At 51.9% G+C, this 23,816-nt stretch overlaps 1 protein-coding gene and 1 long non-coding RNA gene across 6 annotated transcripts in view; both read left to right on the forward strand.

Moving 5' to 3' along the window:
• The window catches only part of ALS2CL (ALS2 C-terminal like), a 104,069-nt gene that overhangs the window by 23,394 nt on the left and 56,859 nt on the right, over positions 1 to 23,816 (forward strand). The window contains exon 1 of one of the 5 annotated variants that reach the window (XM_080974023.1): positions 898 to 1,130. The exons of 3 other annotated variants lie outside the window; for them this stretch is intronic. Coding sequence is in view for 1 of the 2 variants with exons in the window: in XM_080974021.1 (XP_080830147.1) it covers positions 22,165 to 22,239 (75 nt within the window). In the remaining variant the exon portion in view is untranslated. Of the gene's footprint in view, positions 1 to 897; positions 1,131 to 22,111; positions 22,240 to 23,816 lie in introns of those variants that run through there. One more of the 5 variants, XM_080974021.1, reaches the window with a different exon arrangement.
• LOC308459228 lies at positions 35 to 19,206 on the forward strand. Its single transcript, XR_013977926.1, has 2 exons — positions 35 to 202; positions 18,720 to 19,206. It is a non-coding gene; the product is annotated as an uncharacterized lncRNA (long non-coding RNA).

The following is a 23,816-nucleotide window of genomic DNA, read 5'->3' on the forward strand; positions in this document are numbered from 1 at the left end:
GATCAAAATGTAAAGGTAAAGGTAAAGGGACCCCTGACCATTAGGTCCAGTCGTGACCGACTCTGGGGTTGCGGCGCTCATCTCGCTTTACTGGCCAAGGGAGCCGGCATACAGCTTCCGGGTCATGTGGCCAGCATGACTAAGCCGCTTCTGGCGAACCAGAGCAGCGCACGGAAACGCCGTTTACCTTCCCGCCGGAGTGGTACCTATTTATCTACTTACACTTTGACGTGGTTTCGAACTGCTAGGTTGGCAGGAGCAGGGACCGAGCAACGGGAGCTCACCCCGTCACGGGGATTCAAACCGCCGACCTTCTGATTGGCAAGTCCTAGGCTCTGTGGTTTAACACACAGCGCCACCCGTGTCCCTAGAGCAAAATGTACTCCTCCATAAACGCTATTGCACCCTCAGTAATATCCTCTGCCTTGCATTCTTGCAGGGCAAGCCACAAACTCAGTTTAGGTAACAATGTGGATGCCCAACAGATCCCTCGCAATTAAGTTCCACGTTTCAAAATGTCAAGTTTGAGTGTGCGGTTGTGGAACCATGCAAACTTCCTGCCCCCTGCCAGTCGGATTGTAAGCTCTTTGGGGGCGAGGACCCTTCCTATCCTTGTTGCAGAACAATGTCTGTTTTTCCCGTCCCGAATGCTGAACCCAGTGTCTGCTTTCTGCTTTCCGGCTTAGAGCTGTCAGCTGTGATGTATGTATCCTTGCTTCTTAATTCTCTCAAACGCTTGCTAGCTTAGGTTCGACAACAGCCGCTGCGGCCTTCTGCCAAGGCGTACAGCGCTTGGCTGCCGTTCAAGCAGTTTCCATGAACACCAGGAATGCGCTCGCAGTGCATCCTGGGAGACATAAATGTGCCTCTCTCTTTTTTTCCTTCCTTGGGAGAGCAAATCCGAAGGGTTGGCCTGGGAGACTTCCGTCAACAGGGAAGCATGTGAGCCTGAGAATTCTCCTGAAGGGCTGGGACTTTGGGGAAGGGCCAGACAGGGGAGCAAAGGCCATTTGTGTTTCACAGAGGAAAACGATGCGCAGCTCAGCTGAGGTCCTTGCCCTGTGGTCGTGCCTTGCTGGTATCGCCTGACCCCCACCTTCTAGCAGAATGAGCCTCTGTCTTCTCTGCGGGTGAGTTGCGGGCGACTGAACGAAACCCGAAACTCATTATTGGGGGGGAAGTGTGTGGAACAGGTCTCGGTGTTTCGATTTCTGGGAATGGAGTTGAGAGATGACCTAACCTGTGGAGAAAAACAGCAAAGACCTGATGAAGAGAGCACAGCAGAGGTTATATTTTCTGAGAATCCTCCGGACAAACAATCTCTCAAAGGACCTGAGGACCACTGAGGGTGTGTTAACTTACGGTCTCTGTGTGTGGTTTGGGAGCTGCACGGTCAGGGGAAAAACAATGCTGTCCAGGGTTGTAAAGACTGCAGAGAGAATTATTGGGTGCACTCTTCCCACCTTGGATCAACTCTATGCTTCCAGGTGCCATAAGAAAGCTGCAGAGATAGTGCAGGATAGTGCGCACCCCGGAAATGATCTCTTTCAGCTTCTGCCTTCTGGAAGAAGGTAAAGGTAGAGGTACCCCTGACCGTTAGGTCCAGTCGCGGACGACTCTGGTATTGCGCCGCTCATCTCGCTTTATTGGCTGAGGGAGCCGGCGTACAGCTTCCAGGTCATGTGGCCAGCATGACTTAGCCGCTTCTGGCGAACCAGAGCAGCGCACGGAAATGCTGTTTACCTTCCCGCCACAGTGGTACCTATTTATCTACTTGCACTTTGATGTGCTTTCGAACTGCTAGGTTGGTAGGAGCAGGGACCGAGCAACAGGAGCTCACCCTGTTGCAGGGATTCGAACCACCGACCTTCTGATCGGCAAGCCCTAGGCTCTGTGGTTTAGACCACAGCGCCACTCAAGTCCCTCTGGAAGAAGATACGGGGTTATAAAGACTAGTACTAGCCGCCTGAGAAACAGTTTCTATCCAAATGCGATTTTGGTTTTAAACACGGTGTAAGGTAGTCTCTATGTGAGCATATTGTATTTACTTATGGGGTATCAGAGTTTTTAGGGGGTTTACCAGGCTGGGAGAGCAGGCTTGTTGGTTTTTGAATGTCTGATGTAGATTTTTTCAATTTCGTTGTTCTGTATGGGACAATGACAGTAAAGATTATCGTATCATAACGTTCTCTATAAATTTCTCCCCTGCCCGTCGCTGTCCAAAAAGTGTCAGGGAAAGAGCAGAGCTTGCAAAGAGACAGAGAGGGGTCAGTCTTGTGCTATGCACAATCTGCTGAGATGCAACTTTAGGAGGATGTGGCTGTGAGCTCTTGATTTACTCTTGTCAAAGGCACAGAAATTTCTCGACTTGATACTGTGTCAGCAAAGGCCTGAATGTTTTCCTGTGTGGTCAAATCCACACTGTACAAGTACATTTAGAACATATTTTAAAGCGCATGGCTCCTTCATCCCACCCAGGATCTTGGGAATTGTAGTTTTTTAAGTGGTAGTTCTGCAGGGGGTAAAGCGATTCCCCCCCCCCAAAAAAAAGATTTCTGGGGATTGTAATGTGCCCTAAATGTTTAGTGCAGATATGGCCATCTTAGGGCAGAAAGTTGTGATAGGAAGAAAGTGAGAAATTACTGCTGGGTTTGATCATTTAATTTTAAAAGCCTTTTTTATCCCCAGGAGATTACTGCATGAAAGACAACAACAGAGAAAGGCATGGAGTGGAGGCAAGGGATGCAATGCCTTGTTGTATTTAGTTACAGTAGGGCATGGAAACTGAGAGCTTTCCCGTGGAAGGCTTGAGGTTAAAGATGGATCTTTTGAGGAGGTGTTTGAGAGAAGTCGGAGGTGTGGCATTGTTGCTGACTTATTTATTTGCAGTTGCATCCTGCTCTTTAGCTGAATAGACTCCCAGATAGGCCTTCATGCAGACAAGTAAAAAATGAGACAGTCCCTGCCCGCAGGCTTGCAGTCTAAGAGATGCAGCGGCAAAGGAAAGCAGAACTGGGAGGGATGAGGAAAAAAGCAAGCTCAGATGCCAAGTCTTAAAACTTTAAAAACGGTAGGAAGATGGTCTAAGCAGGGCAAAAAAGGGAAAAAGGGCAAAATCCTTTGGCAATAAGCTCGCCTGCCGTGTTTGGTGATGAGAACACATTTCATGTGCATTTTCTAAGGCGGCATGGAATGCTTTGCATGGAAAAAACCCAAGTACCATGCCCAGGAGCTCCAGGTGGGGCTGGGAATACCCCACCTGCCTTGCAGGGGGTTAGACTAGATGACCCACTGGGTCCCTTCCAATTTCGCAATCCTATGAATCCCAAAGTTTTGCACTTTATTGGTGAATCTAAGCTAGATAGTCTGACTCTAGCTGTGTATGCACCTTGCATTTAAAGCACCCCCCCCCCATATATATATATCCTGGGAACTGTAGTTTGCTAAGGGTGCTGGGGACGGCACCTCTGAAAGGGGTAAATGAGAGTTACCCCTGGGGAAAGGGCTTTAAGTGTGTCTGTAAGCCTGATTCCAGCGCTCCGATGTAGTTGTGCCATTTGGCCACTAGATGTCCCCATTATGGTTTTCTCAAGGATGTGGTTCTCTGCAAAGAACAGATGATTTGGCCCCAAAGCAGGGAAGGAAAGTGGAAATTGTGAGGTTGTGGACCCTCCTTGAATGGACACATTGATGTTCAGATGGGTGCTCACCTGTCACTGAAGACTGCAGTTGCATCCTGCATTGAGCTGGATTGGATGACCTCTTATAATAATAATAATAATAATAATAATAAAATAAAAAATAAAATAAATTATTTGTACCCCGCCCATCTGGCTGGGTTTTCCCAGCCACTCTGGGCATCTTCCAACAAAGATTAAGAATACATTAAAATGTCACACATTATGAACTTCTAAATGTCAGGTAGTTGTTTATCGCTTTGACATCTGGTAGGAGGGCATTCCACAGGGCGGGTGCCACTACCGAGAAGGCCCTCTACCTGGTAACCTGTAGCTTTGCTTCTCGCAGTGAGGGAAGAGCCAGAAGGCCCTCAGAGATGGACCTCAGCATCCGGGCAGAACGATGGGGGTGGAGGCGCTCCTTCAGGTATACTGGACCGAGGCCATTTAGGGCTTTAAAGGTCAACACCAACACTTTGAATTGTGCTTGGAAACGGACTGGGAGCCAATGCAGGTCTTTCAGGACCAGTGTTATGTGGTCTCGGCAGCCGCTCCCAGTCACCAGTCTAGCTGCCGCATTCTGGATTAGTTGCAGTTTCCGGATCACCTTCAAAGGTAGCCCCACATAGAGCACATTGCAGTAGCCCAAGCGAGAGATAACCAGAGCATGCACCACTCTGGCAAGACAGTCTGCGGATAGGTAGGGTCTCATCTTGCGTACCAGATGGAGCTGATAAACAGCTGCCCTGGACACAGAATTGACCTGCGCCTCCATGGACAGCTGTGAGTCCAAAATGACTCCCAGGCTGCGCACCTGGTCCTTCAGGGTCGCAGTTGCCCCATTCAGGACCAGGGAGTCCCCCACACTGCTGCTTCCGTTTTCCAAGTTCTTGTTTCCGACACTGGCTTTCTAACAGGGATTTCGCCAGCCTCGGACACCCAAGTGTTGTTGGACTACAACTCCCATCGTTCACGGTCAGTTTAACCAATGGACAGGGATGATGGGAGTTGTAGTCCGACAACCGCTATGCCGGTGGTACAGCAATTAAACCGCTAGCAGTGTGTCTGGAGGTCCGGGGCTCCCTCTCGGCCTCACTGATGGGGGGTCCAAAGGAAAGCAGAGGAAGACGTTTGGCCCCAGCTTAGCTGCAGGAGGGACTCCATTTTGGATTTGGGTAGGGTTTACTCCAGAGCCTTTTCTTCCCCCGAAGATGTCCGGCAAGGCAGTGGAGGTTTAGGATCAGAGTTTTCCTTCTTCTAGAGCGGCTCCTTTCCCAGGTGGACAAACCCCATCTGCCCCTCACTTCTCTCTATGGCATATGCAGAGACCACCTTGTTGACCGTTGGAGCCACGATTTGTCTCGTCTGCTCAGTCTGCCTGATCCTGTCTTTGCACGCATGGGAAGCCCCTAATTCACTGAGGGCTTGAGACCCATTGGCTGTGCTCACCTGGTTTAACCAGGGCCAGATTTAGGTTTGATGAGGCCCTGAGCTACTGAAGGTAAAAAGGTAAAGGGACCCCTATCCATTAGGTCCAGTCGCGGACAACTCTGGGGTTGCGGCGCTCATCTCGCTTTACTGGCCGAGGGAGCCGGCGTACAGCTTCCGGGTCATGTGGCCAGCATGACGAAGCCGCTTCTGGCGAACCAGAGCAGCGCACGGAAACGCCGCTTACCTTCCCGCCGGAGCGGTACCTATTTATCTACTTGCACTTTTGACGTGCTTTCGAACTGCTAGGTTGGCAGGAGCAGGGACCGAGCAACGGGAGCTCACCCCGTCGCGGGGATTCGAACCGCCGACCTTCTGATCGGCAAGTCCTAGGCTGTGTGGTTTAACCCACAGCGTCACCCGCGTCCCAACTGAAGGTAATGGGGCCCTTTATATGTCCAGTTGTCCTGTGTCAACAACAAATTGTCGCTGTTTTTTTCCTGTTGAATATACGCTAGATGGTCATTTATGGACCTAATAGGTATCTCAAGCCATTTGCACATAACAAAATATGTATTTTATCAAAGTAATTACTGAACTGAAATACAATTAAGAAGAAGAATATTAATAGTGAAATAATTATTAAGCTGTAACAATATGCTGGATGGTAATTTATGGACCTAATAGGTATCTCAAGCCATTTGCCCATGCATAATGTAGGCACCCCATAAAGTGGTACTTCGGGTTACAGACGCTTCAGGTTACAGACACCGCTAACCCAAAAATATTACCTCAGGTTAAGAACTTTGCTTCAGGATGAGAACAGAAATTGTGCGCTGGTGGCGCGGTGGCAGCGGGAGGCCCCATTAGCTAAAGTGGTACCTCAGGTTAAGAACAGTTTCAGGTTAAGAACGGACCTCCGGAACGAATTAAGTTCTTAACCTGAGGTACCACTGTATATAGAAATGAGCATACCAGTGATATTTTAGGGAGCAGGCTAGCAGGCGGGGCCCATGACTTACATCAGGCTCCCTCAGCATCGGCCCTCCAGATGTTTTTGGCCCACAACTCCCATGATCCCTAGCTAGCAGGACCAGTGGTCAGGGATGATGGGAATGGTAGTCTCAAAACATCTGGAGGGCTGAGTTTGAGGAAGCCTGACTTACATCCTAGGAGCCTACACAAAACACAAAACACTGTTGCTGTATGTAGGATTTTATATTATTTGTTTTTTATCTTATATTTTGGAAATGTACATCGTTGTTTTTTTCTTTATTTTTTTTGGGGGGGGCCCCAAGAGAGTGGGGCCCTAAGCTATAGCTTCTTTAGCTTATACGTAAGTCCGGCACTGGGATTAACCAACCAGTTGAAGCCGTTTCCCAGGATTATGGCCGCTGTCGCATGCAGACAGCTTCTAGGAGCCCCAGGTGAGAGCTAAGCGCAGGATGGGGACCACCGGTGAACAAACTACTCCAGAAGGAGCATGATGTGTCCCCTATCCAGGTACTAAAGGTAAAGGGACTCCTGACCATTAGGTTCAGTCGTGGCTGACTCTGGGGTTGCAGCGCTCATCTCGCTTTATTGGCCGAGGGAGCCAGCGTACATGAAATATACTCAGAGTCGCAAGTGATTTCATGCTCTTTATTCAGCTCATAGTGGTGAGGAGGAATGAATGAATGTCCCCTCACAGTATCTGCTTTATATACATTATTTACACAATGGGCTGCACATGATTGGCTAATTCTGGAATTCTACTGTAAGCCAATCAGGTTGTGGATTCACTTCTATCTGGAGCAGGATTGGGTGGTTCCTGCCAACCAATCATACTGCTGCATTGTTCTAGGACCAATCAGACTGCTGCATTCTGAATCCTATTGTTCTAGGACCAATCAGACTGCTGCCTTTTGGATCCTATTGTTCTAGGACCAATCAGACTGCTACAGTTTGGATCCTATTCAACTCAGTACATAACACCCCTCCCCTCTAAGTTCCAGTCCTGCCCGGGAGGTCGCATTCATAGTCCTCAAGGTATGCCGGCGGCCTACGTGTGCGTTGTGGCCTGGGGTGTTCCCTGGTCCGGGCTCCGGGTTCTGGCTCGTGTTCCAAGGATGCTGGCTGTGATGCGGCTGTTTGGTCTGGTGCAACCGGCTCGCTCAGTCGTGGTTCTGGTTCCGGTGTCCTATCGGCCTCACGGGTCCTCTCTGTATTTACTGATTCTGCCTCTCCTGCTGGCCCCTCCTGCTCTATGGGCCTCACTGCCCCGCTGTTCCCTTGGGACTCCTCTGACCTGTCCTCCTCCTGGTTTTCTCCCGGGAATCGTCGCCGTATCTGGTCGCAGTGGCGGCGCCAGCATTGCCCCCCATCCGTTAGCACCTCGTACGACACGGGGCCAGTGACCCTGGTGATTGTGGCGGGTACCCATGCTGGGCCTGCCCCAAAATTCTTTGCGTACACTGGGTCCTGGGCCTCGAAGGTCCGGGGGTTCCTGCCTTCCCCCACCACTACCTCATCCTGAGCTCTATCGGGGTGAAGGCGGTCCAATCTGATTGCAAGGCGCCGACCCATTAGTAGTTCAGCGGGGCTCCGGCCAGTCGTTGAGCTGGGGGTGCTGTGCTGTGCTAGAAGGAATGTGGCAAGGCGGTACTCCCAGTCCCCTTGCGTCATGCGGCGAAGGGTGTCCTTGGTGGTCCGCACCATGCGTTCTGCTTGGCCATTGGTGGCAGGGTGGAACGGCGCCGAACGGATGTGGCGGATGGCGTTCTGCGCTGTGAAGGTTTGGAATTCTCCTGACGTAAATGCAGTCCCGTTGTCTGAGACGAGAGTGTCAGGGAGCCCGTGGGTTGCAAACAGCCTGCGTAGTACCCGGATGGCTGCGGACGTGGAAGTGGACGGTACCAGTGCGACTTCCAGCCATTTGGTGTAGGAGTCCACCACTATGAAGAATGTTTTCCCCTGAAAGGGGCCAGCGAAATCCACATGCAGGCGTGACCATGGTGCTCGGGCGGACTCCCAGGACTGGACTGGGGCCCTTGGGGGATCTGGGCGGGATTCTTGGCAGGCCTGGCAGTGTTTGACCCAGGCCTCTATCTCTCCATCGATCCCCGGCCACCACACATAACTCCTGGCAAGGGCCTTCATTCTTACTACCCCTGGATGTGTCTCGTGTAGGGCTGTGAGGACCCTTTTGCAGAGGGGCTGGGGAACAACGACTCTGCTTCCCCATAACAGGCACCCCTTGTGGGCCGACAGTTCATGTTTGCGGGTTGTGTAGCCGGCGAATTCTGGCCCGGGGCTGCTGCTGGGCCATCCCCTCCACACCCAGTCCAGGACCCGGGAGATGACCCTATCTTTCTTGGAATGGTGTGCAACTTCTTGTGCCTGAATGGGGCGGTCGGGAAGCAGCTCCAGGCTCATAACCTCTTGTGCAGGTGCTGGGTCAGGGCCTGTTTCCGGTAGTGGTAGCCTGCTGAGGGCGTCCGCATGGCCCATCGCCTTCCCAGGTCGGTGAATCAGTGCATACTGGTAGCTGGCAAGGAAAATTGACCACCTGAGGACGCGAGGAGACAGCACTTGGGGGGTCTGCTTTTCGGGGGCAAACAAGCCAAGCAACGGCTTGTGGTCAGTCACCACGGTGAAGGGCCGCCCGTACAAGAAATCATGGAATTTTTTTACTCCCTTTACGATTGCCAGACCCTCCTTGTCGATTTGCGAGTAGTTCCGCTCGGTTGTGTTGAGTGTCTGGGAAAAGTACGCCACCGGTACCTCTCTTCCATCCGGGAGTTGGTGCCCCAGGACAGCTCCAATGCCATAGGGTGAGGCGTCGCATGCTAGCACCACCGGCAGCCTCTCGTCGAAGTGTGCCAAGACCGAGTTTGAGACAAGCAAGTCCTTGACTGCCTGGAATGCGGCCTCCTGGCGCTGGCCCCACACCCAAGGGGCCCGCTTGTCCAGGAGTCTGTGTAGGGGCTCCGCTACCGCCGCCTTGTGGGGAAGGAAGGAATGGTAAAAGTTCAATAGCCCCAAGAAGGCCTGAAGTTCAGTCTTGCTCTTGGGCGCTGGGGCATCACAAATGGCCCGTACCTTGTCCCCAGTCGGGTGGACCCCTTCTGCGTCCACCATAAATCCCAGAAAGTCCACCTGAGGCACTCCTAGTAGACATTTTTCCCGCTTCACCTTGAGACCCGCCGTCTGGAAACGGTGCAGAACGGTGCGGAGGCGGTCCTCAAACTCCTCTGGTGTGGGGCCGGCAATCAACACATCATCGAAGAAGGGGGTGACGCCAGGAATCCCTTTAAGGAGAGAGTCCATTATATTCTGGAATATGCCTGGTGCCACGCTGACACCGAATTGCAGCCGCTTTACCCTGAACGCTCCTCTGTGCGTCACAATCGTCTGTGCCTCTGCTGTGGCCTCATCTACTGGCAGCTGTTGATATGCTTGGGCCAAGTCCAGCTTGCCAAAAATTTTCGACCCAGCCAGGGTGGCAAGGACATGGCTGACCACTGGCACTGGGTATGCGTGGGCCGTGAGGGCCTTGTTTATGGTACATTTGTAGTCTGCGCAGATGCGGACCGAACCATTAGGCTTGACGGGTGTGACGATTGGGGTTTCCCAGGGAGCATTAGGCACCGGCTCCAGCACTCCTTGCTCTACGAGTCGGTCCAATTCCTCGTCTATACGGGGTTTCAAGGCGAACGGGACCCGGCGGGCCTTGAGCCTGACCGGTCGTACTGCGGGGTCAAGCTGTAGCGCAATGGGGGGGCCCGTATACTGTCCCAATTTCCCATCGAAAACCCCTGGAAATTCCTTGCATATGGCGTCCACGTCCACTTGTAAGCTAGTGTGGTTCACCCCGGTGACAGCTAGCCCCAGTGGTCCAAACCATGCCAATCCCAGTAAGCTAATGTAGGGGCCCTTGACCACAAGCAAGTCCAGTTGCCGCGTCCGCCCTCGGTATTGCACCCTGAAGGTCCCCACCCCCATTGTGGGGACCTTACGTTTCTGGAAGTCCCGGAGGGTGAATGGGGCCGGCCTGAGTTTGGGACCCCCAGTGGGACACAGTTTCCTTAAGGTCCTTGCCGAGATTATGGATAGAGTTGAACCCGTGTCAAGCTCCATGCGGCATGGGGCCCCCTCTATCTGTACCTCTACATAAATTTTCTCTACGTTGGGGTGGGGCAACTGGTATACCTGGAAGTCCGTGAGCTCCGTCGAGTTGCCTTGGTGCGTTGGGCCCCGGGACCTGGGGCTCTTGGATTGGTCATCTGATGCCTGGTGTCGGGTGGGCCGAGCCCGACACACCCGGGCGATGTGTCCCGATTTTCTGCACTGCCTGCACTCTGCGTTGCGGAAACGGCAGGTCCTCCTCTCGTGACTCTCCCCGCAGCTTGCGCAGTTCCCTCCTTCTCGTCGAGGCAGCTGTGGTCTGTGCGCTGCTTGAGTGCGCTGCTGTACTCGGTGCACCTCCTCCCTGTCGGATCCTGAGTCGTCGGTGAGGTCTTCATGGTGGACCCTCGGTTGGGATGGCAGGCTCGGCCGTGCCTCTTGGGTCGACCTCTCGGCAGCTTCTGTTGCCAGGGCCTCCTCCAGAGCGACCTGGAACGTTAGGTCCTTCTTAGCGTAGAGGCGCCGTTGCAGCTTCTCATCCTTCAGGCCACCGACGAGGCGGTCACGAAGCATGTTCTCCAGCTCTGAGAAGTTGCAGAACCGGGCGGCTTGGCGGAGAGAGGTCACAAACCCAGTTATGGTTTCCCCAGGGGCTTGCCGCTTTGCGTAGAAGGCATTTCGACGAGCCACCACTGAGGGCTGCGGCGAAAAGTGCCCCTTCAGCTGTTCCATTATTGTTTTGTATGGAACAGTAGCGACGTCTTCAGGCGCAAGGAGAGCCCGGGCGATTTCAAACGTCTCCTCTCCGCAGACGCTGAAGAATATCGCCCTCTTCTTGGCGTCTTCTTCGTCGGTGACCCCTTTGGCTTCTAGGAGGAAGGTGAAACGGGAGGCGTACGCTTCCCAGTCTCCAGATGCTGGGTTGAATGGCGAGAAGCTGCTGTTGGCTGCCATTCTGAGTTCCTTGTGCCCCGGAGCTGAAGCCTGGATACACGGTGCGAGGCAGCGGTGCGGCAGTTGGCGGTGCTGCGGTGCTGTGTGTGGCAGTCAGCTCAGCGGGATCCCACCTTCGTCGCCAGTGAAATATACTCAGAGTCGCAAGTGATTTCATGCTCTTTATTCAGCTCATAGTGGTGAGGAGGAATGAATGAATGTCCCCTCACAGTATCTGCTTTATATACATTATTTACACAATGGGCTGCACATGATTGGCTAATTCTGGAATTCTACTGTAAGCCAATCAGGTTGTGGATTCACTTCTATCTGGAGCAGGATTGGGTGGTTCCTGCCAACCAATCATACTGCTGCATTGTTCTAGGACCAATCAGACTGCTGCATTCTGAATCCTATTGTTCTAGGACCAATCAGACTGCTGCCTTTTGGATCCTATTGTTCTAGGACCAATCAGACTGCTACAGTTTGGATCCTATTCAACTCAGTACATAACAGTACAGCTTCCGGGTCATGTGGCCAGCATGACGAAGCCGCTTCTGGCAAACCGGATGTTATGTACTGAGTTGAATAGGATCCAAACTGTAGCAGTCTGATTGGTCCTAGAACAATAGGATCCAAAAGGCAGCAGTCTGATTGGTCCTAGAACAATAGGATTCAGAATGCAGCAGTCTGATTGGTCCTAGAACAATGCAGCAGTATGATTGGTTGGCAGGAACCACCCAATCCTGCTCCAGATAGAAGTGAATCCACAACCTGATTGGCTTACAGTAGAATTCCAGAATTAGCCAATCATGTGCAGCCCATTGTGTAAATAATGTATATAAAGCAGATACTGTGAGGGGACATTTATTCATTCCTCCTCACCACTATGAGCTGAATAAAGAGCATGAAATCACTTTGCGACTCTGAGTATATTTCACTGGCGACGAGGATGGGATCCCGCTGAGCTGACTGCCACACACAGCACCGCAGCACCGCCAACTGCCGCACCGCTGCCTCGCACCGTGTATCCAGGCTTCAGCTCCGGGGCACAAGGAACTCAGAATGGCAGCCAACAGCAGCTTCTCGCCATTCAACCCAGCATCTGGAGACTGGGAAGCGTACGCCTCCCGTTTCACCTTCCTCCTAGAAGCCAAAGGGGTCACCGACGAAGAAGACGCCAAGAAGAGGGCGATATTCTTCAGCGTCTGCGGAGAGGAGACGTTTGAAATCGCCCGGGCTCTCCTTGCGCCTGAAGACGTCGCTACTGTTCCATACAAAACAATAATGGAACAGCTGAAGGGGCACTTTTCGCCGCAGCCCTCAGTGGTGGCTCGTCGAAATGCCTTCTACGCAAAGCGGCAAGCCCCTGGGGAAACCATAACTGGGTTTGTGACCTCTCTCCGCCAAGCCGCCCGGTTCTGCAACTTCTCAGAGCTGGAGAACATGCTTCGTGACCGCCTCGTCGGTGGCCTGAAGGATGAGAAGCTGCAACGGCGCCTCTACGCTAAGAAGGACCTAACGTTCCAGGTCGCTCTGGAGGAGGCCCTGGCAACAGAAGCTGCCGAGAGGTCGACCCAAGAGGCACGGCCGAGCCTGCCATCCCAACCGAGGGTCCACCATGAAGACCTCACCGACGACTCAGGATCCGACAGGGAGGAGGTGCACCGAGTACAGCAGCGCACTCAAGCAGCGCACAGACCACAGCTGCCTCGACGAGAAGGAGGGAACTGCGCAAGCTGCGGGGAGAGTCACGAGAGGAGGACCTGCCGTTTCCGCAACGCAGAGTGCAGGCAGTGCAGAAAATCGGGACACATCGCCCGGGTGTGTCGGGCTCGGCCCACCCGACACCAGGCATCAGATGACCAATCCAAGAGCCCCAGGTCCCGGGGCCCAACGCACCAAGGCAACTCGACGGAGCTCACGGACTTCCAGGTATACCAGTTGCCCCACCCCAATGTAGAGAAAATTTATGTAGAGGTACAGATAGAGGGGGCCCCATGCCGCATGGAGCTTGACACGGGTTCAACTCTATCCATAATCTCGGCAAGGACCTTAAGGAAACTGTGTCCCACTGGGGGTCCCAAACTCAGGCCGGCCCCATTCACCCTCCGGGACTTCCAGAAACGTAAGGTCCCCACAATGGGGGTGGGGACCTTCAGGGTGCAATACCGAGGGCGGACGCGGCAACTGGACTTGCTTGTGGTCAAGGGCCCCTACATTAGCTTACTGGGATTGGCATGGTTTGGACCACTGGGGCTAGCTGTCACCGGGGTGAACCACACTAGCTTACAAGTGGACGTGGACGCCATATGCAAGGAATTTCCAGGGGTTTTCGATGGGAAATTGGGACAGTATACGGGCCCCCCCATTGCGCTACAGCTTGACCCCGCAGTACGACCGGTCAGGCTCAAGGCCCGCCGGGTCCCGTTCGCCTTGAAACCCCGTATAGACGAGGAATTGGACCGACTCGTAGAGCAAGGAGTGCTGGAGCCGGTGCCTAATGCTCCCTGGGAAACCCCAATCGTCACACCCGTCAAGCCTAATGGTTCGGTCCGCATCTGCGCAGACTACAAATGTACCATAAACAAGGCCCTCACGGCCCACGCATACCCAGTGCCAGTGGTCAGCCATGTCCTTGCCACCCTGGCTGGGTCGAAAATTTTTGGCAAGCTGGACTTGGCCCAAGCATATCAACAGCTGCCAGTAGATGAGGCCACAGCAGAGGCACAGACGATTGTGACGCACAGAGGAGCGTTCAGGGTAAAGCGGCTGCAATTCGGTGTCAGCGTGGCACCAGGCATATTCCAGAATATAATGGACTCTCTCCTTAAAGGGATTCCTGGCGTCACCCCCTTCTTCGATGATGTGTTGATTGCCGGCCCCACACCAGAGGAGTTTGAGGACCGCCTCCGCACCGTTCTGCACCGTTTCCAGACGGCGGGTCTCAAGGTGAAGCGGGAAAAATGTCTACTAGGAGTGCCTCAGGTGGACTTTCTGGGATTTATGGTGGACGCAGAAGGGGTCCACCCGACTGGGGACAAGGTACGGGCCATTTGTGATGCCCCAGCGCCCAAGAGCAAGACTGAACTTCAGGCCTTCTTGGGACTATTGAACTTTTACCATTCCTTCCTTCCCCACAAGGCGGCGGTAGCGGAGCCCCTACACAGACTCCTGGACAAGCGGGCCCCTTGGGTGTGGGGCCAGCGCCAGGAGGCCGCATTCCAGGCAGTCAAGGACTTGCTTGTCTCAAACTCGGTCTTGGCACACTTCGACGAGAGGCTGCCGGTGGTGCTAGCATGCGACGCCTCACCCTATGGCATTGGAGCTGTCCTGGGGCACCAACTCCCGGATGGAAGAGAGGTACCGGTGGCGTACTTTTCCCAGACACTCAACACAACCGAGCGGAACTACTCGCAAATCGACAAGGAGGGTCTGGCAATCGTAAAGGGAGTAAAAAAATTCCATGATTTCTTGTACGGGCGGCCCTTCACCGTGGTGACTGACCACAAGCCGTTGCTTGGCTTGTTTGCCCCCGAAAAGCAGACCCCCCAAGTGCTGTCTCCTCGCGTCCTCAGGTGGTCAATTTTCCTTGCCAGCTACCAGTATGCACTGATTCACCGACCTGGGAAGGCGATGGGCCATGCGGACGCCCTCAGCAGGCTACCACTACCGGAAACAGGCCCTGACCCAGCACCTGCACAAGAGGTTATGAGCCTGGAGCTGCTTCCCGACCGCCCCATTCAGGCACAAGAAGTTGCACACCATTCCAAGAAAGATAGGGTCATCTCCCGGGTCCTGGACTGGGTGTGGAGGGGATGGCCCAGCAGCAGCCCCGGGCCAGAATTCGCCGGCTACACAACCCGCAAACATGAACTGTCGGCCCACAAGGGGTGCCTGTTATGGGGAAGCAGAGTCGTTGTCCCCCAGCCCCTCTGCAAAAGGGTCCTCACAGCCCTACACGAGACACATCCAGGGGTAGTAAGAATGAAGGCCCTTGCCAGGAGTTATGTGTGGTGGCCGGGGATCGATGGAGAGATAGAGGCCTGGGTCAAACACTGCCAGGCCTGCCAAGAATCCCGCCCAGATCCCCCAAGGGCCCCAGTCCAGTCCTGGGAGTCCGCCCGAGCACCATGGTCACGCCTGCATGTGGATTTCGCTGGCCCCTTTCAGGGGAAAACATTCTTCATAGTGGTGGACTCCTACACCAAATGGCTGGAAGTCGCACTGGTACCGTCCACTTCCACGTCCGCAGCCATCCGGGTACTACGCAGGCTGTTTGCAACCCACGGGCTCCCTGACACTCTCGTCTCAGACAACGGGACTGCATTTACGTCAGGAGAATTCCAAACCTTCACAGCGCAGAACGCCATCCGCCACATCCGTTCGGCGCCGTTCCACCCTGCCACCAATGGCCAAGCAGAACGCATGGTGCGGACCACCAAGGACACCCTTCGCCGCATGACGCAAGGGGACTGGGAGTACCGCCTTGCCACATTCCTTCTAGCACAGCACAGCACCCCCAGCTCAACGACTGGCCGGAGCCCCGCTGAACTACTAATGGGTCGGCGCCTTGCAATCAGATTGGACCGCCTTCACCCCGATAGAGCTCAGGATGAGGTAGTGGTGGGGGAAGGCAGGAACCCCCGGACCTTCGAGGCCCAGGACCCAGTGTACGCAAAGAATTTTGGGGCAGGCCCAGCATGGGTACCCGCCACAATCACCAGGGTCACTGGCCCCGTGTCGTACGAGGTGCTAACGGATGGGGGGCAATGCTGGCGCCGCCACTGCGACCAGATACGGCGACGATTCCCGGGAGAAAACCAGGAGGAGGACAGGTCAGAGGAGTCCCAAGGGAACAGCGGGGCAGTGAGGCCCATAGAGCAGGAGGGGCCAGCAGGAGAGGCAGAATCAGTAAATACAGAGAGGACCCGTGAGGCCGAAAGGACACCGGAACCAGAACCACGACTGAGCGAGCCGGTTGCACCAGACCAAACAGCCGCATCACAGCCAGCATCCTTGGAACACGAGCCAGAACCCGGAGCCCGGACCAGGGAACACCCCAGGCCACAACGCACACGTAGGCCGCCGGCATACCTTGAGGACTATGAATGCGACCTCCCGGGCAGGACTGGAACTTAGAGGGGAGGGGTGTTATGTACTGAGTTGAATAGGATCCAAACTGTAGCAGTCTGATTGGTCCTAGAACAATAGGATCCAAAAGGCAGCAGTCTGATTGGTCCTAGAACAATAGGATTCAGAATGCAGCAGTCTGATTGGTCCTAGAACAATGCAGCAGTATGATTGGTTGGCAGGAACCACCCAATCCTGCTCCAGATAGAAGTGAATCCACAACCTGATTGGCTTACAGTAGAATTCCAGAATTAGCCAATCATGTGCAGCCCATTGTGTAAATAATGTATATAAAGCAGATACTGTGAGGGGACATTTATTCATTCCTCCTCACCACTATGAGCTGAATAAAGAGCATGAAATCACTTTGCGACTCTGAGTATATTTCACCGGAGCAGCGCACGGAAACGCCGTTTACCTTCCCGCTGGAGCGGTACCTGTTTATCTAGTTGCACTTTGACGTGCTTTCGGACTGCTAGGTTGGCAGGAGCAGGTTGGCAGGTTGGACTGCTAGGTTGGCAACGGGAGCTCACCCCGTCGCAGGGATTCGAACCGCCGACCTTCTGATCGGCAAGTCCTAGGCTCTGTGGTTTAACCCACAGCGCCACCCGCGTCCCTTATCCAGGTACTACCCCTCCCCTAAAACCCCACACACCCTGCGGTTGGTGTTCTCCATTTTCAGCCATGAGAAGCTACCATTAGAACAGGCAGTTGCGCACCGAGCAGCTAAGGTTTCCATAACTTCTCAAGGTTACTCCCTGTCATGAGTTAAATAGCTGTTCCTGGTCACTGACCGAAAAATGGCCACCTCAGCAGTTCCAAGCCATGCCACTCATCAATTCTGTGCATCTAGGAGGAAGTTAGGAGACAGTCATTGCAGCCTGGAAACTTTAAGGCTGCTTTGAGCTGTGTCACATTCACCAAAGTGTCTTACACAGGGCTGTTTTAGAGCTCTGGGGAGAATGCCAGAGATCTGTGGTTTGCTGATAGACGTGGTGATGTGCACCAGGATTTTGGATACCCAATTGAACTGCAAAAATGGGAGGAATTATGGAAAAGCAATTTAAAATTTACAGCCTGTTATCTAATTCATTTTCCCAGTACAGTGGTACCTCGGTACTATTGTAGGTACTATTTCTGGGTTAGCGGAGCCTGTAACCTGAAGCGTCTGTAAGCCAAGGTACCACTGTACAATAAAACACCATACATTAAAAGCTTCCCTTCGGATGTCTTCTAAAAGTCAGATAGTTGTTTATTTCCTTGACACTTGGTGGGAGGATGTTCCACAGGGCAGGCGCCACCACCAAGAAGGCCCTGTAACTTGGCTTCTCGCAGGGAGGGAACTGCCGGAAGGCCCTCGGCACTGGATCTCAGTGTCCGGGCAGAACGATGGGGGTGGAGACGCTCCTTCAGGTATCCTGGGCCGAGGCCGTTTAGGGCTTTAAAGATCAGCACTAACACTTTGAATTGTGCTTGGAAACGTACTGGGAGTCAATGCAGATCTCTCAGGATTGGTGTTATGTGGTCTTGGTGGCCGCTCCCAGTCACCAGTCTAGCTGCCGCATTCTGGATTAGTTGTAGTTTGTGGGTCACCTTCAGAGGTAGCCCCATGTAGAGCACATTGGAGTAGTCCAAGCGGGAGATAACCAGAGCATGCGCCACTCTGGCAAGACAGTCTGCAGGCAGGTAGGGTCTCATCCTGCGTACCAGATGGAGCTGGTAGAAAGCTGCCCTGGACACAGAACTGACCTGTGCCTCCACGGACAGCTGTGAGTCCAAAATGACTCCCAGGCTGCACTCCTGGTCCTTCAGGGGCACAGTTACCCCATTCAGGACCAGGGAGTCCTCCACACCCGCCCGCCTCCTGTCCCCCAAAAACAGTCCTTCTGTCTTGTCAGGATTCAACCTCAATCTGTTAGCCGCCATGCTCTTATATGTCCTTGGAGGGCTGCTGGAGGTTCCCGAGCCCTAGAATAAATTGTCTGCATCGTCTATCCCTCCTCCGTCTCCCACCTAAGCTCTGGTTCTGGCTGGCTGGTCCAGGAATGTTCTGTCCCAGGTCGCTCGGGTTGGTCCGTCGAGCGAAGGAGGATCGGCTTGGCATCTCCTCGCCTACGAAGAGCAAAGAGCGCCTGAGAATACAAAGAGGCTTTTGTAAGGACTCCTTTAGCGCTTCCCTGAAGCAAAGGGAGGCCGTGGGATGCTTTTGCTGAGCTGCATTCTTGCCAGAGAGCAAACGCCTGGTGGCTGCAGCGCGTGAGGAGAGGGTTTTGCGTTCTTTGGCTAACTGGTTTGGCTTACAGTTTTACTTTTAAAAAATAATAATTAACAAATTCAACATAACAAATCAACAATACAAATCATCTTCATTATTTTTCCCCTCTCATTTTTTCCCCTCCCACCTCCCCAACATACTCCCCCCCCCCCCAGGATTTCCCTCAGCTCCTCTCTCTGATTTCTTATCCCATATTGTTCTCTGCATATTGCAAAATTGTATGCATCCTTATTGGTGCTGGAGGAGACTTTTGAGAGTCCCATGGACTGCAAGAAGATCAAACGTATCCATTCTTAAGGAAATCAGCCCTGAGTGCTCACTGGAAGGACAGATCCTGAAGCTAAGGCTCCAGTACTTTGGCCACCTCATGAGAAGAGAAGACTCCCTGGAAAAGACCCTGATGTTGGGAAAGATGGAGGGCACAAGGAGAAGGGGACGACAGAGGACGAGATGGTGGGACAGTGTTCTCGAAGCTACCAGCATGAGTTTGACCAAACAGCGGGAGGCAGTGGAAGACAGGAGTGCCTGGCGTGCTCTGGTCCATGGGGTCACGAAGAGTCGGACACGACTAAACGACTAAACAACAACAACATACATCCTTATATTATCTATCCACCATATTAATCCAATAAATTTGTGTATGCTTATTCAAAACCTGCCAAGGAGTCCAGTTCATTTTGTTGTCTTGTTAAATAGGTTGTAAAAAGTTCCCATTCTTCTTTAAAGTCACAGTTGTCTTTATCTCGCAATTTACGTGTCAGTTTCGCCAGTTCTCCATAGTTCGTTAATTTCTCTTGCCGCTGTTCTTTTGTCGGGGTTTCCTCATTCTTCCATCCTTGCGCTATCAAGACTCTCGCCGCAGTTGTTGCTTACATAAACAAATTCTTTATTTTTCTTGGCAGGTCTTCTCCAACAATCCCTAACAAAAATGCTTCTGTTTTTTTTACAAATGTCATCTTAAACATTTGGCCTACAGTTTTACAGAACAAGGTTTGCCCTCAGGGTGCTCTGGCAAAGCGGGTTTGTGGAGCCGGAATGGATTTGTGTGGGGCCATAATTGGCTTGCAAAAAATCAAAATCTGAGATCAAAGGAACTCCTAGTTCTTCAACACTCTCTCCTTCAGCAGTTTCCCACAACTGAAAGCATTGCTGCCCCTAACTGTGGAGACAGAGAACAGCCGTCCGTCCAGGCTAGTAGCTCTTGATCATGGGTAGGCAAACTAAGACCCGAGGGCCGGATCTGGCCCAATCGCCTTCTCAATCCGGCCCGCGGACGGTCCGGGAATCATCATGTTTTTACATGAGAAACCCAGCCAGATGGACGGGGTACAAATAATAAATTATTATTATTATTATAAATATGTGCTTTTATTTAAAATGCATCTCTGGGTTATTTGTGGGACATAGGAATTTGTTCCTATCCCCCCCCTAAAAATATATATATAGTCCGGCCCTCCACAAGGTCTGAGGGACAGTGGACTGGCCCCCTGCTGAAAAAGTTTGCTGACCCCTGGTCTTGATAGTCCGCTCTTCCACGAATTTGGCTACAGTGGTACCTTGGTTCTCAAACGCCTTGGTACTCAAACAACTTAGAACCCAAACACTGCAAACCCGGAAGTGTTCCGGTTTGCAAACTTTTTTTGGAAGCCGAACGTGCTCCATTTTGAGTGTTACGCTTCCGTTTTGAGTGTTACGCTGAGGTCTGTCTGCTTTTGCTATTTATTTTGCATTTCTGTTTTTGTGGCTCTTTTGTTTTTTGTTTTTGTGACTGTGGGGAGCCCAGTTCAGCTACTGGTGGATTGACTGTGTGACTGCAGTACATTGTTTATTGCTTTCATTTTCTGGACCGATGGTCTCGTTACATATAAAATGCATGTTTGCAGTTTGAAAACCAGTTTGAAAACCACTGGATCTGTAAAATGAAAGCAATAAACAATGTACTGCAGTCACACAATCAATCCACCAGTAGCTGAACTGGGTTCCACACAGTCACAAAAACGAAACAAAAAAGAGCCGCAAAAACAGAAACGCAAAATAAATTGCGAAAACAAACAGACTTCAGCGTAACACTCAAAACAGAAGTATCCGATCTCAAATCGGAAGCATAACACTCAAAATGGAGCATTTTCGGCTTCGAAAAAAGTTCGCAAACTGAAACGCTTACTTCCGGGTTTGCAGTGTTTGGGTTCCAAGGCGTTTGAGTACCAAGGCGTTTGAGAACCAAGGAACCACTGTACCAATTTCTGAAAACTGCAGAAGGAGACTGTGCATTTGTGTTGGGATTCTGTTTGTGTGTTTCCCTCTCTGGACGACTTTCTGAGAACAGAATGCTGACTAGATGGGCCGCTGGCCCGATTCTCTGGCCAGAGTTGACAAAACCTCTCGATAAGTTTCAATTCAGCGATTTTCGGACTGGCATTTTTTTAAATGCCAGCCTCTCTCTTTTCAAAGCTCCTTTGTTTGAGATGCACCGCTCTGTAAATTCCTCAGCCGCTTTGGCTTGGCAGTTTAGCCACCGCCTAGATCATGGGTAGGCAAACTAAGGCCCGGGGGCCGGATCCAGCCCAATCGCCTTCTCAATCCAGCCTGCGGATGGTCCAGGAATCAGCGTGTTTTTACAGAAGTAGAATGTGTCCTTTTATTTCAAATGCATCTCTGGGTTATTTGTGGGGCCAGCCTGGTGTTTTTTTACATGAGTAGAATGTGTGCTTTTATTTAAAATGCATCTCTGGGTTATTTTTGGGGCATAGGAATTCGTTCACCCCCCCCCCAAATAAATATAGTCCAGCCCCCCACAAGTTCTGAGGGACAGTGGACCGGCTCCCTTTCTGTTTTACAATTTAGAGTACAGTGGTACCTTGGGTTACATACATCAGGTTACATACACTTCATGTTACAGACTCCGCTAACCCAGAAATAGTGCCTTGGGTTAAGAACTTTGCTTTAGGATGAGAACAGAAATCGTGCTCCGGCGGTGCGGTGGCAGCGGGAGGCCCCATTAGCTAAAGTGGTGCTTCAGGTTAAGAACAGTTTCAGGTTAAGAATGGACCTCCAGAACAAATTAAGTTCTTAACCCGAGGTACCGCTGTATTCATTTAAACAACCCTAAAATATAAATGATCTCCCTTCTTCTCTTTCCATGGTTTGTTTTGCATAACATAAATCCCTGCATATTTTACATAAACTAAACTAAACTTCTTTACACTGAATTTATCTCAATGCTGTCAATGTTTTCAAATATACACAACCCCACCCCCATATATTCAATAAACATGTTCCAATCTTCTTCTTTTATTAAAAAAAAAAGTTTGCTGACCCCTGGCCTAAATCTTCCTCCCAGGCTCCCGATCTTTTAAAACTAAATCCTTGCTCTTCGCCAGGCTGCAGGCAGTAAGGCTTGTTTGTAAACAGGCGGGACGAAGGAGGAAACGAATTGTGCGGCTGGCTTGAAACCTTCTGCCCAGGATGGTTTTGTAATCGTACCTCTGGGCTGCGGCGGGTGTGTGTTGTGTGTGTGTCATCCAGGAAGCAGGATCTGCAGCTGAACAGAAAAGGAAATTTGGCAGTGGGAGGCGGGCGGGAGTGGCATTGCAGGTTCCTAAACAGCCAGGCATGAAAAGCTGCCCAGAACTGCTCAGAGGTGCCGCCGGCAACGAACCACGCAAGCTATGTTGCTTTCAATATAAGGCAAGTTGTTTTTCCGTCTTCTTTTTTCGAATCGTAGAGTTGGGCCCCAGGGGATATCTAGTCCAACCCCCTTTTGACCAGCTGGGATTTTTCAGTAGCGACTGAGACCCCTCACTGCTTCAGCCTGTGAAATCGGGCCATCTGTGAATTAGACTGCCCTCTCTTCTTGAAGGCAAGGAGCCCGAGTTGAATTCAAGCCTGGCTTCTTCTGAAGTAACAGGACTGTAGAGCATGCGCAGACTGCTTTCTGATGAACAGGCAGCCTGTAGATTGCTAGAAATAGGAGTCACCTAGGATGTGGACGCAATGGAGGCTGGTTTGCCCAGCTGGTTCCTTTTCTTAAAAACTTTTACAATGCACTATTTCAAATCAAAGGCGGTTTTCCTGTTATTTTTAAGCGTGGGATGATGCAGTCTAGGTTGGCCGAATTGGCTTAAATGTGTATCCCGGTTTAACCAGTGCTTGCGAGGGGAAGAAGGATACTTACTTGGGAGTATACCTCCTCCAATTGGATTCAGGTGGCTTGCTCCTGAGTAGACTCACAGAGAGGATTGTATTGTGGAGGAGTCTGGCTGTATGGCTATTCCAGAGGGAGTGATGCATTAAGAAGGAACTGTCGCTTGCTTCCTTCTTGTAAATGGGCATCTCGTTGGCTACTGCAATAACAGGATGCTGAAATAGAGGGACCACTGGCCTCATCCACTGAGACTGTGGCGCTGTGGTCTAAACCACCGAGCCTCTTGGGCTTGCTGATTGGAAGGCCAGCGGTTCAAATCCATGCGATGGGGTGAACTCCCGTTGCTCGGTCCCAGTTCCTGCCAACCTAGCATTTCGAAAGCACATCAGTTCAAGTAGATAAATAGGTACCACTGTGGTGGGAAGGTAAACGGTGTTTCCGTGTGGTCTGGTTTCCGTCACGGTGTCCCGTTGCGCCAGAAGCGGTTTAGTCTTGCTGGCCACATGACCCAGAAAGCTGTCAGTGAACAAACGCTGGCTCCCTCAGCCTGAAAGCGAGATGAGTGCCGCAACCCCATAGTCTCCTTTGACTGGACTTAACCGTGCAGGGGTCCTTTACTTCTTTTTTTTACCACCAAGACCTTATTGATGTTCTTGGCAGGACATGAAGGCAACAAACTTCCTGGAATTCAGTGGACTTTGAGCATGGAGATGGAACATACTCTCTCCTCTGTGATTTCTGTCTCATCCACTTTTATAGCATTCCAAGCTAGTAGCCGTCACCAACGGCACCTTGTGGCAGCGAGTTCCGCACGTTCTGCATTGCGCAGAGGAGTCCTTGACTTTTGTCTGCCCCTCAGCTTTGCTGAGTTTCTAGGATTCCGGGAGAAAAGGACACGCCCTCCATCTATTGCTATTGGATTTTGTTCTTTTTGAAGCATGTGATATTTCGCCCTACCTTGTGCCAGGCATCTGGACGGGTATAGGGGGTTGAAATTCAATTCCATTTGCACCGTAACGTGAAACTACAGGTGCCCTCCCTCTCCATTTTGCAGGGCAGCTCTTTGGCCAGGAAATGTGTGCCATAATGGGTATGTTATGGGAGAGCACGGTAAAATAAT

This window comes from Podarcis pityusensis, assembly GCF_964106645.2.
Source record: "Podarcis pityusensis genome assembly, chromosome: 12".
Taxonomy (NCBI): Eukaryota; Metazoa; Chordata; class Lepidosauria; order Squamata; family Lacertidae; genus Podarcis; species Podarcis pityusensis.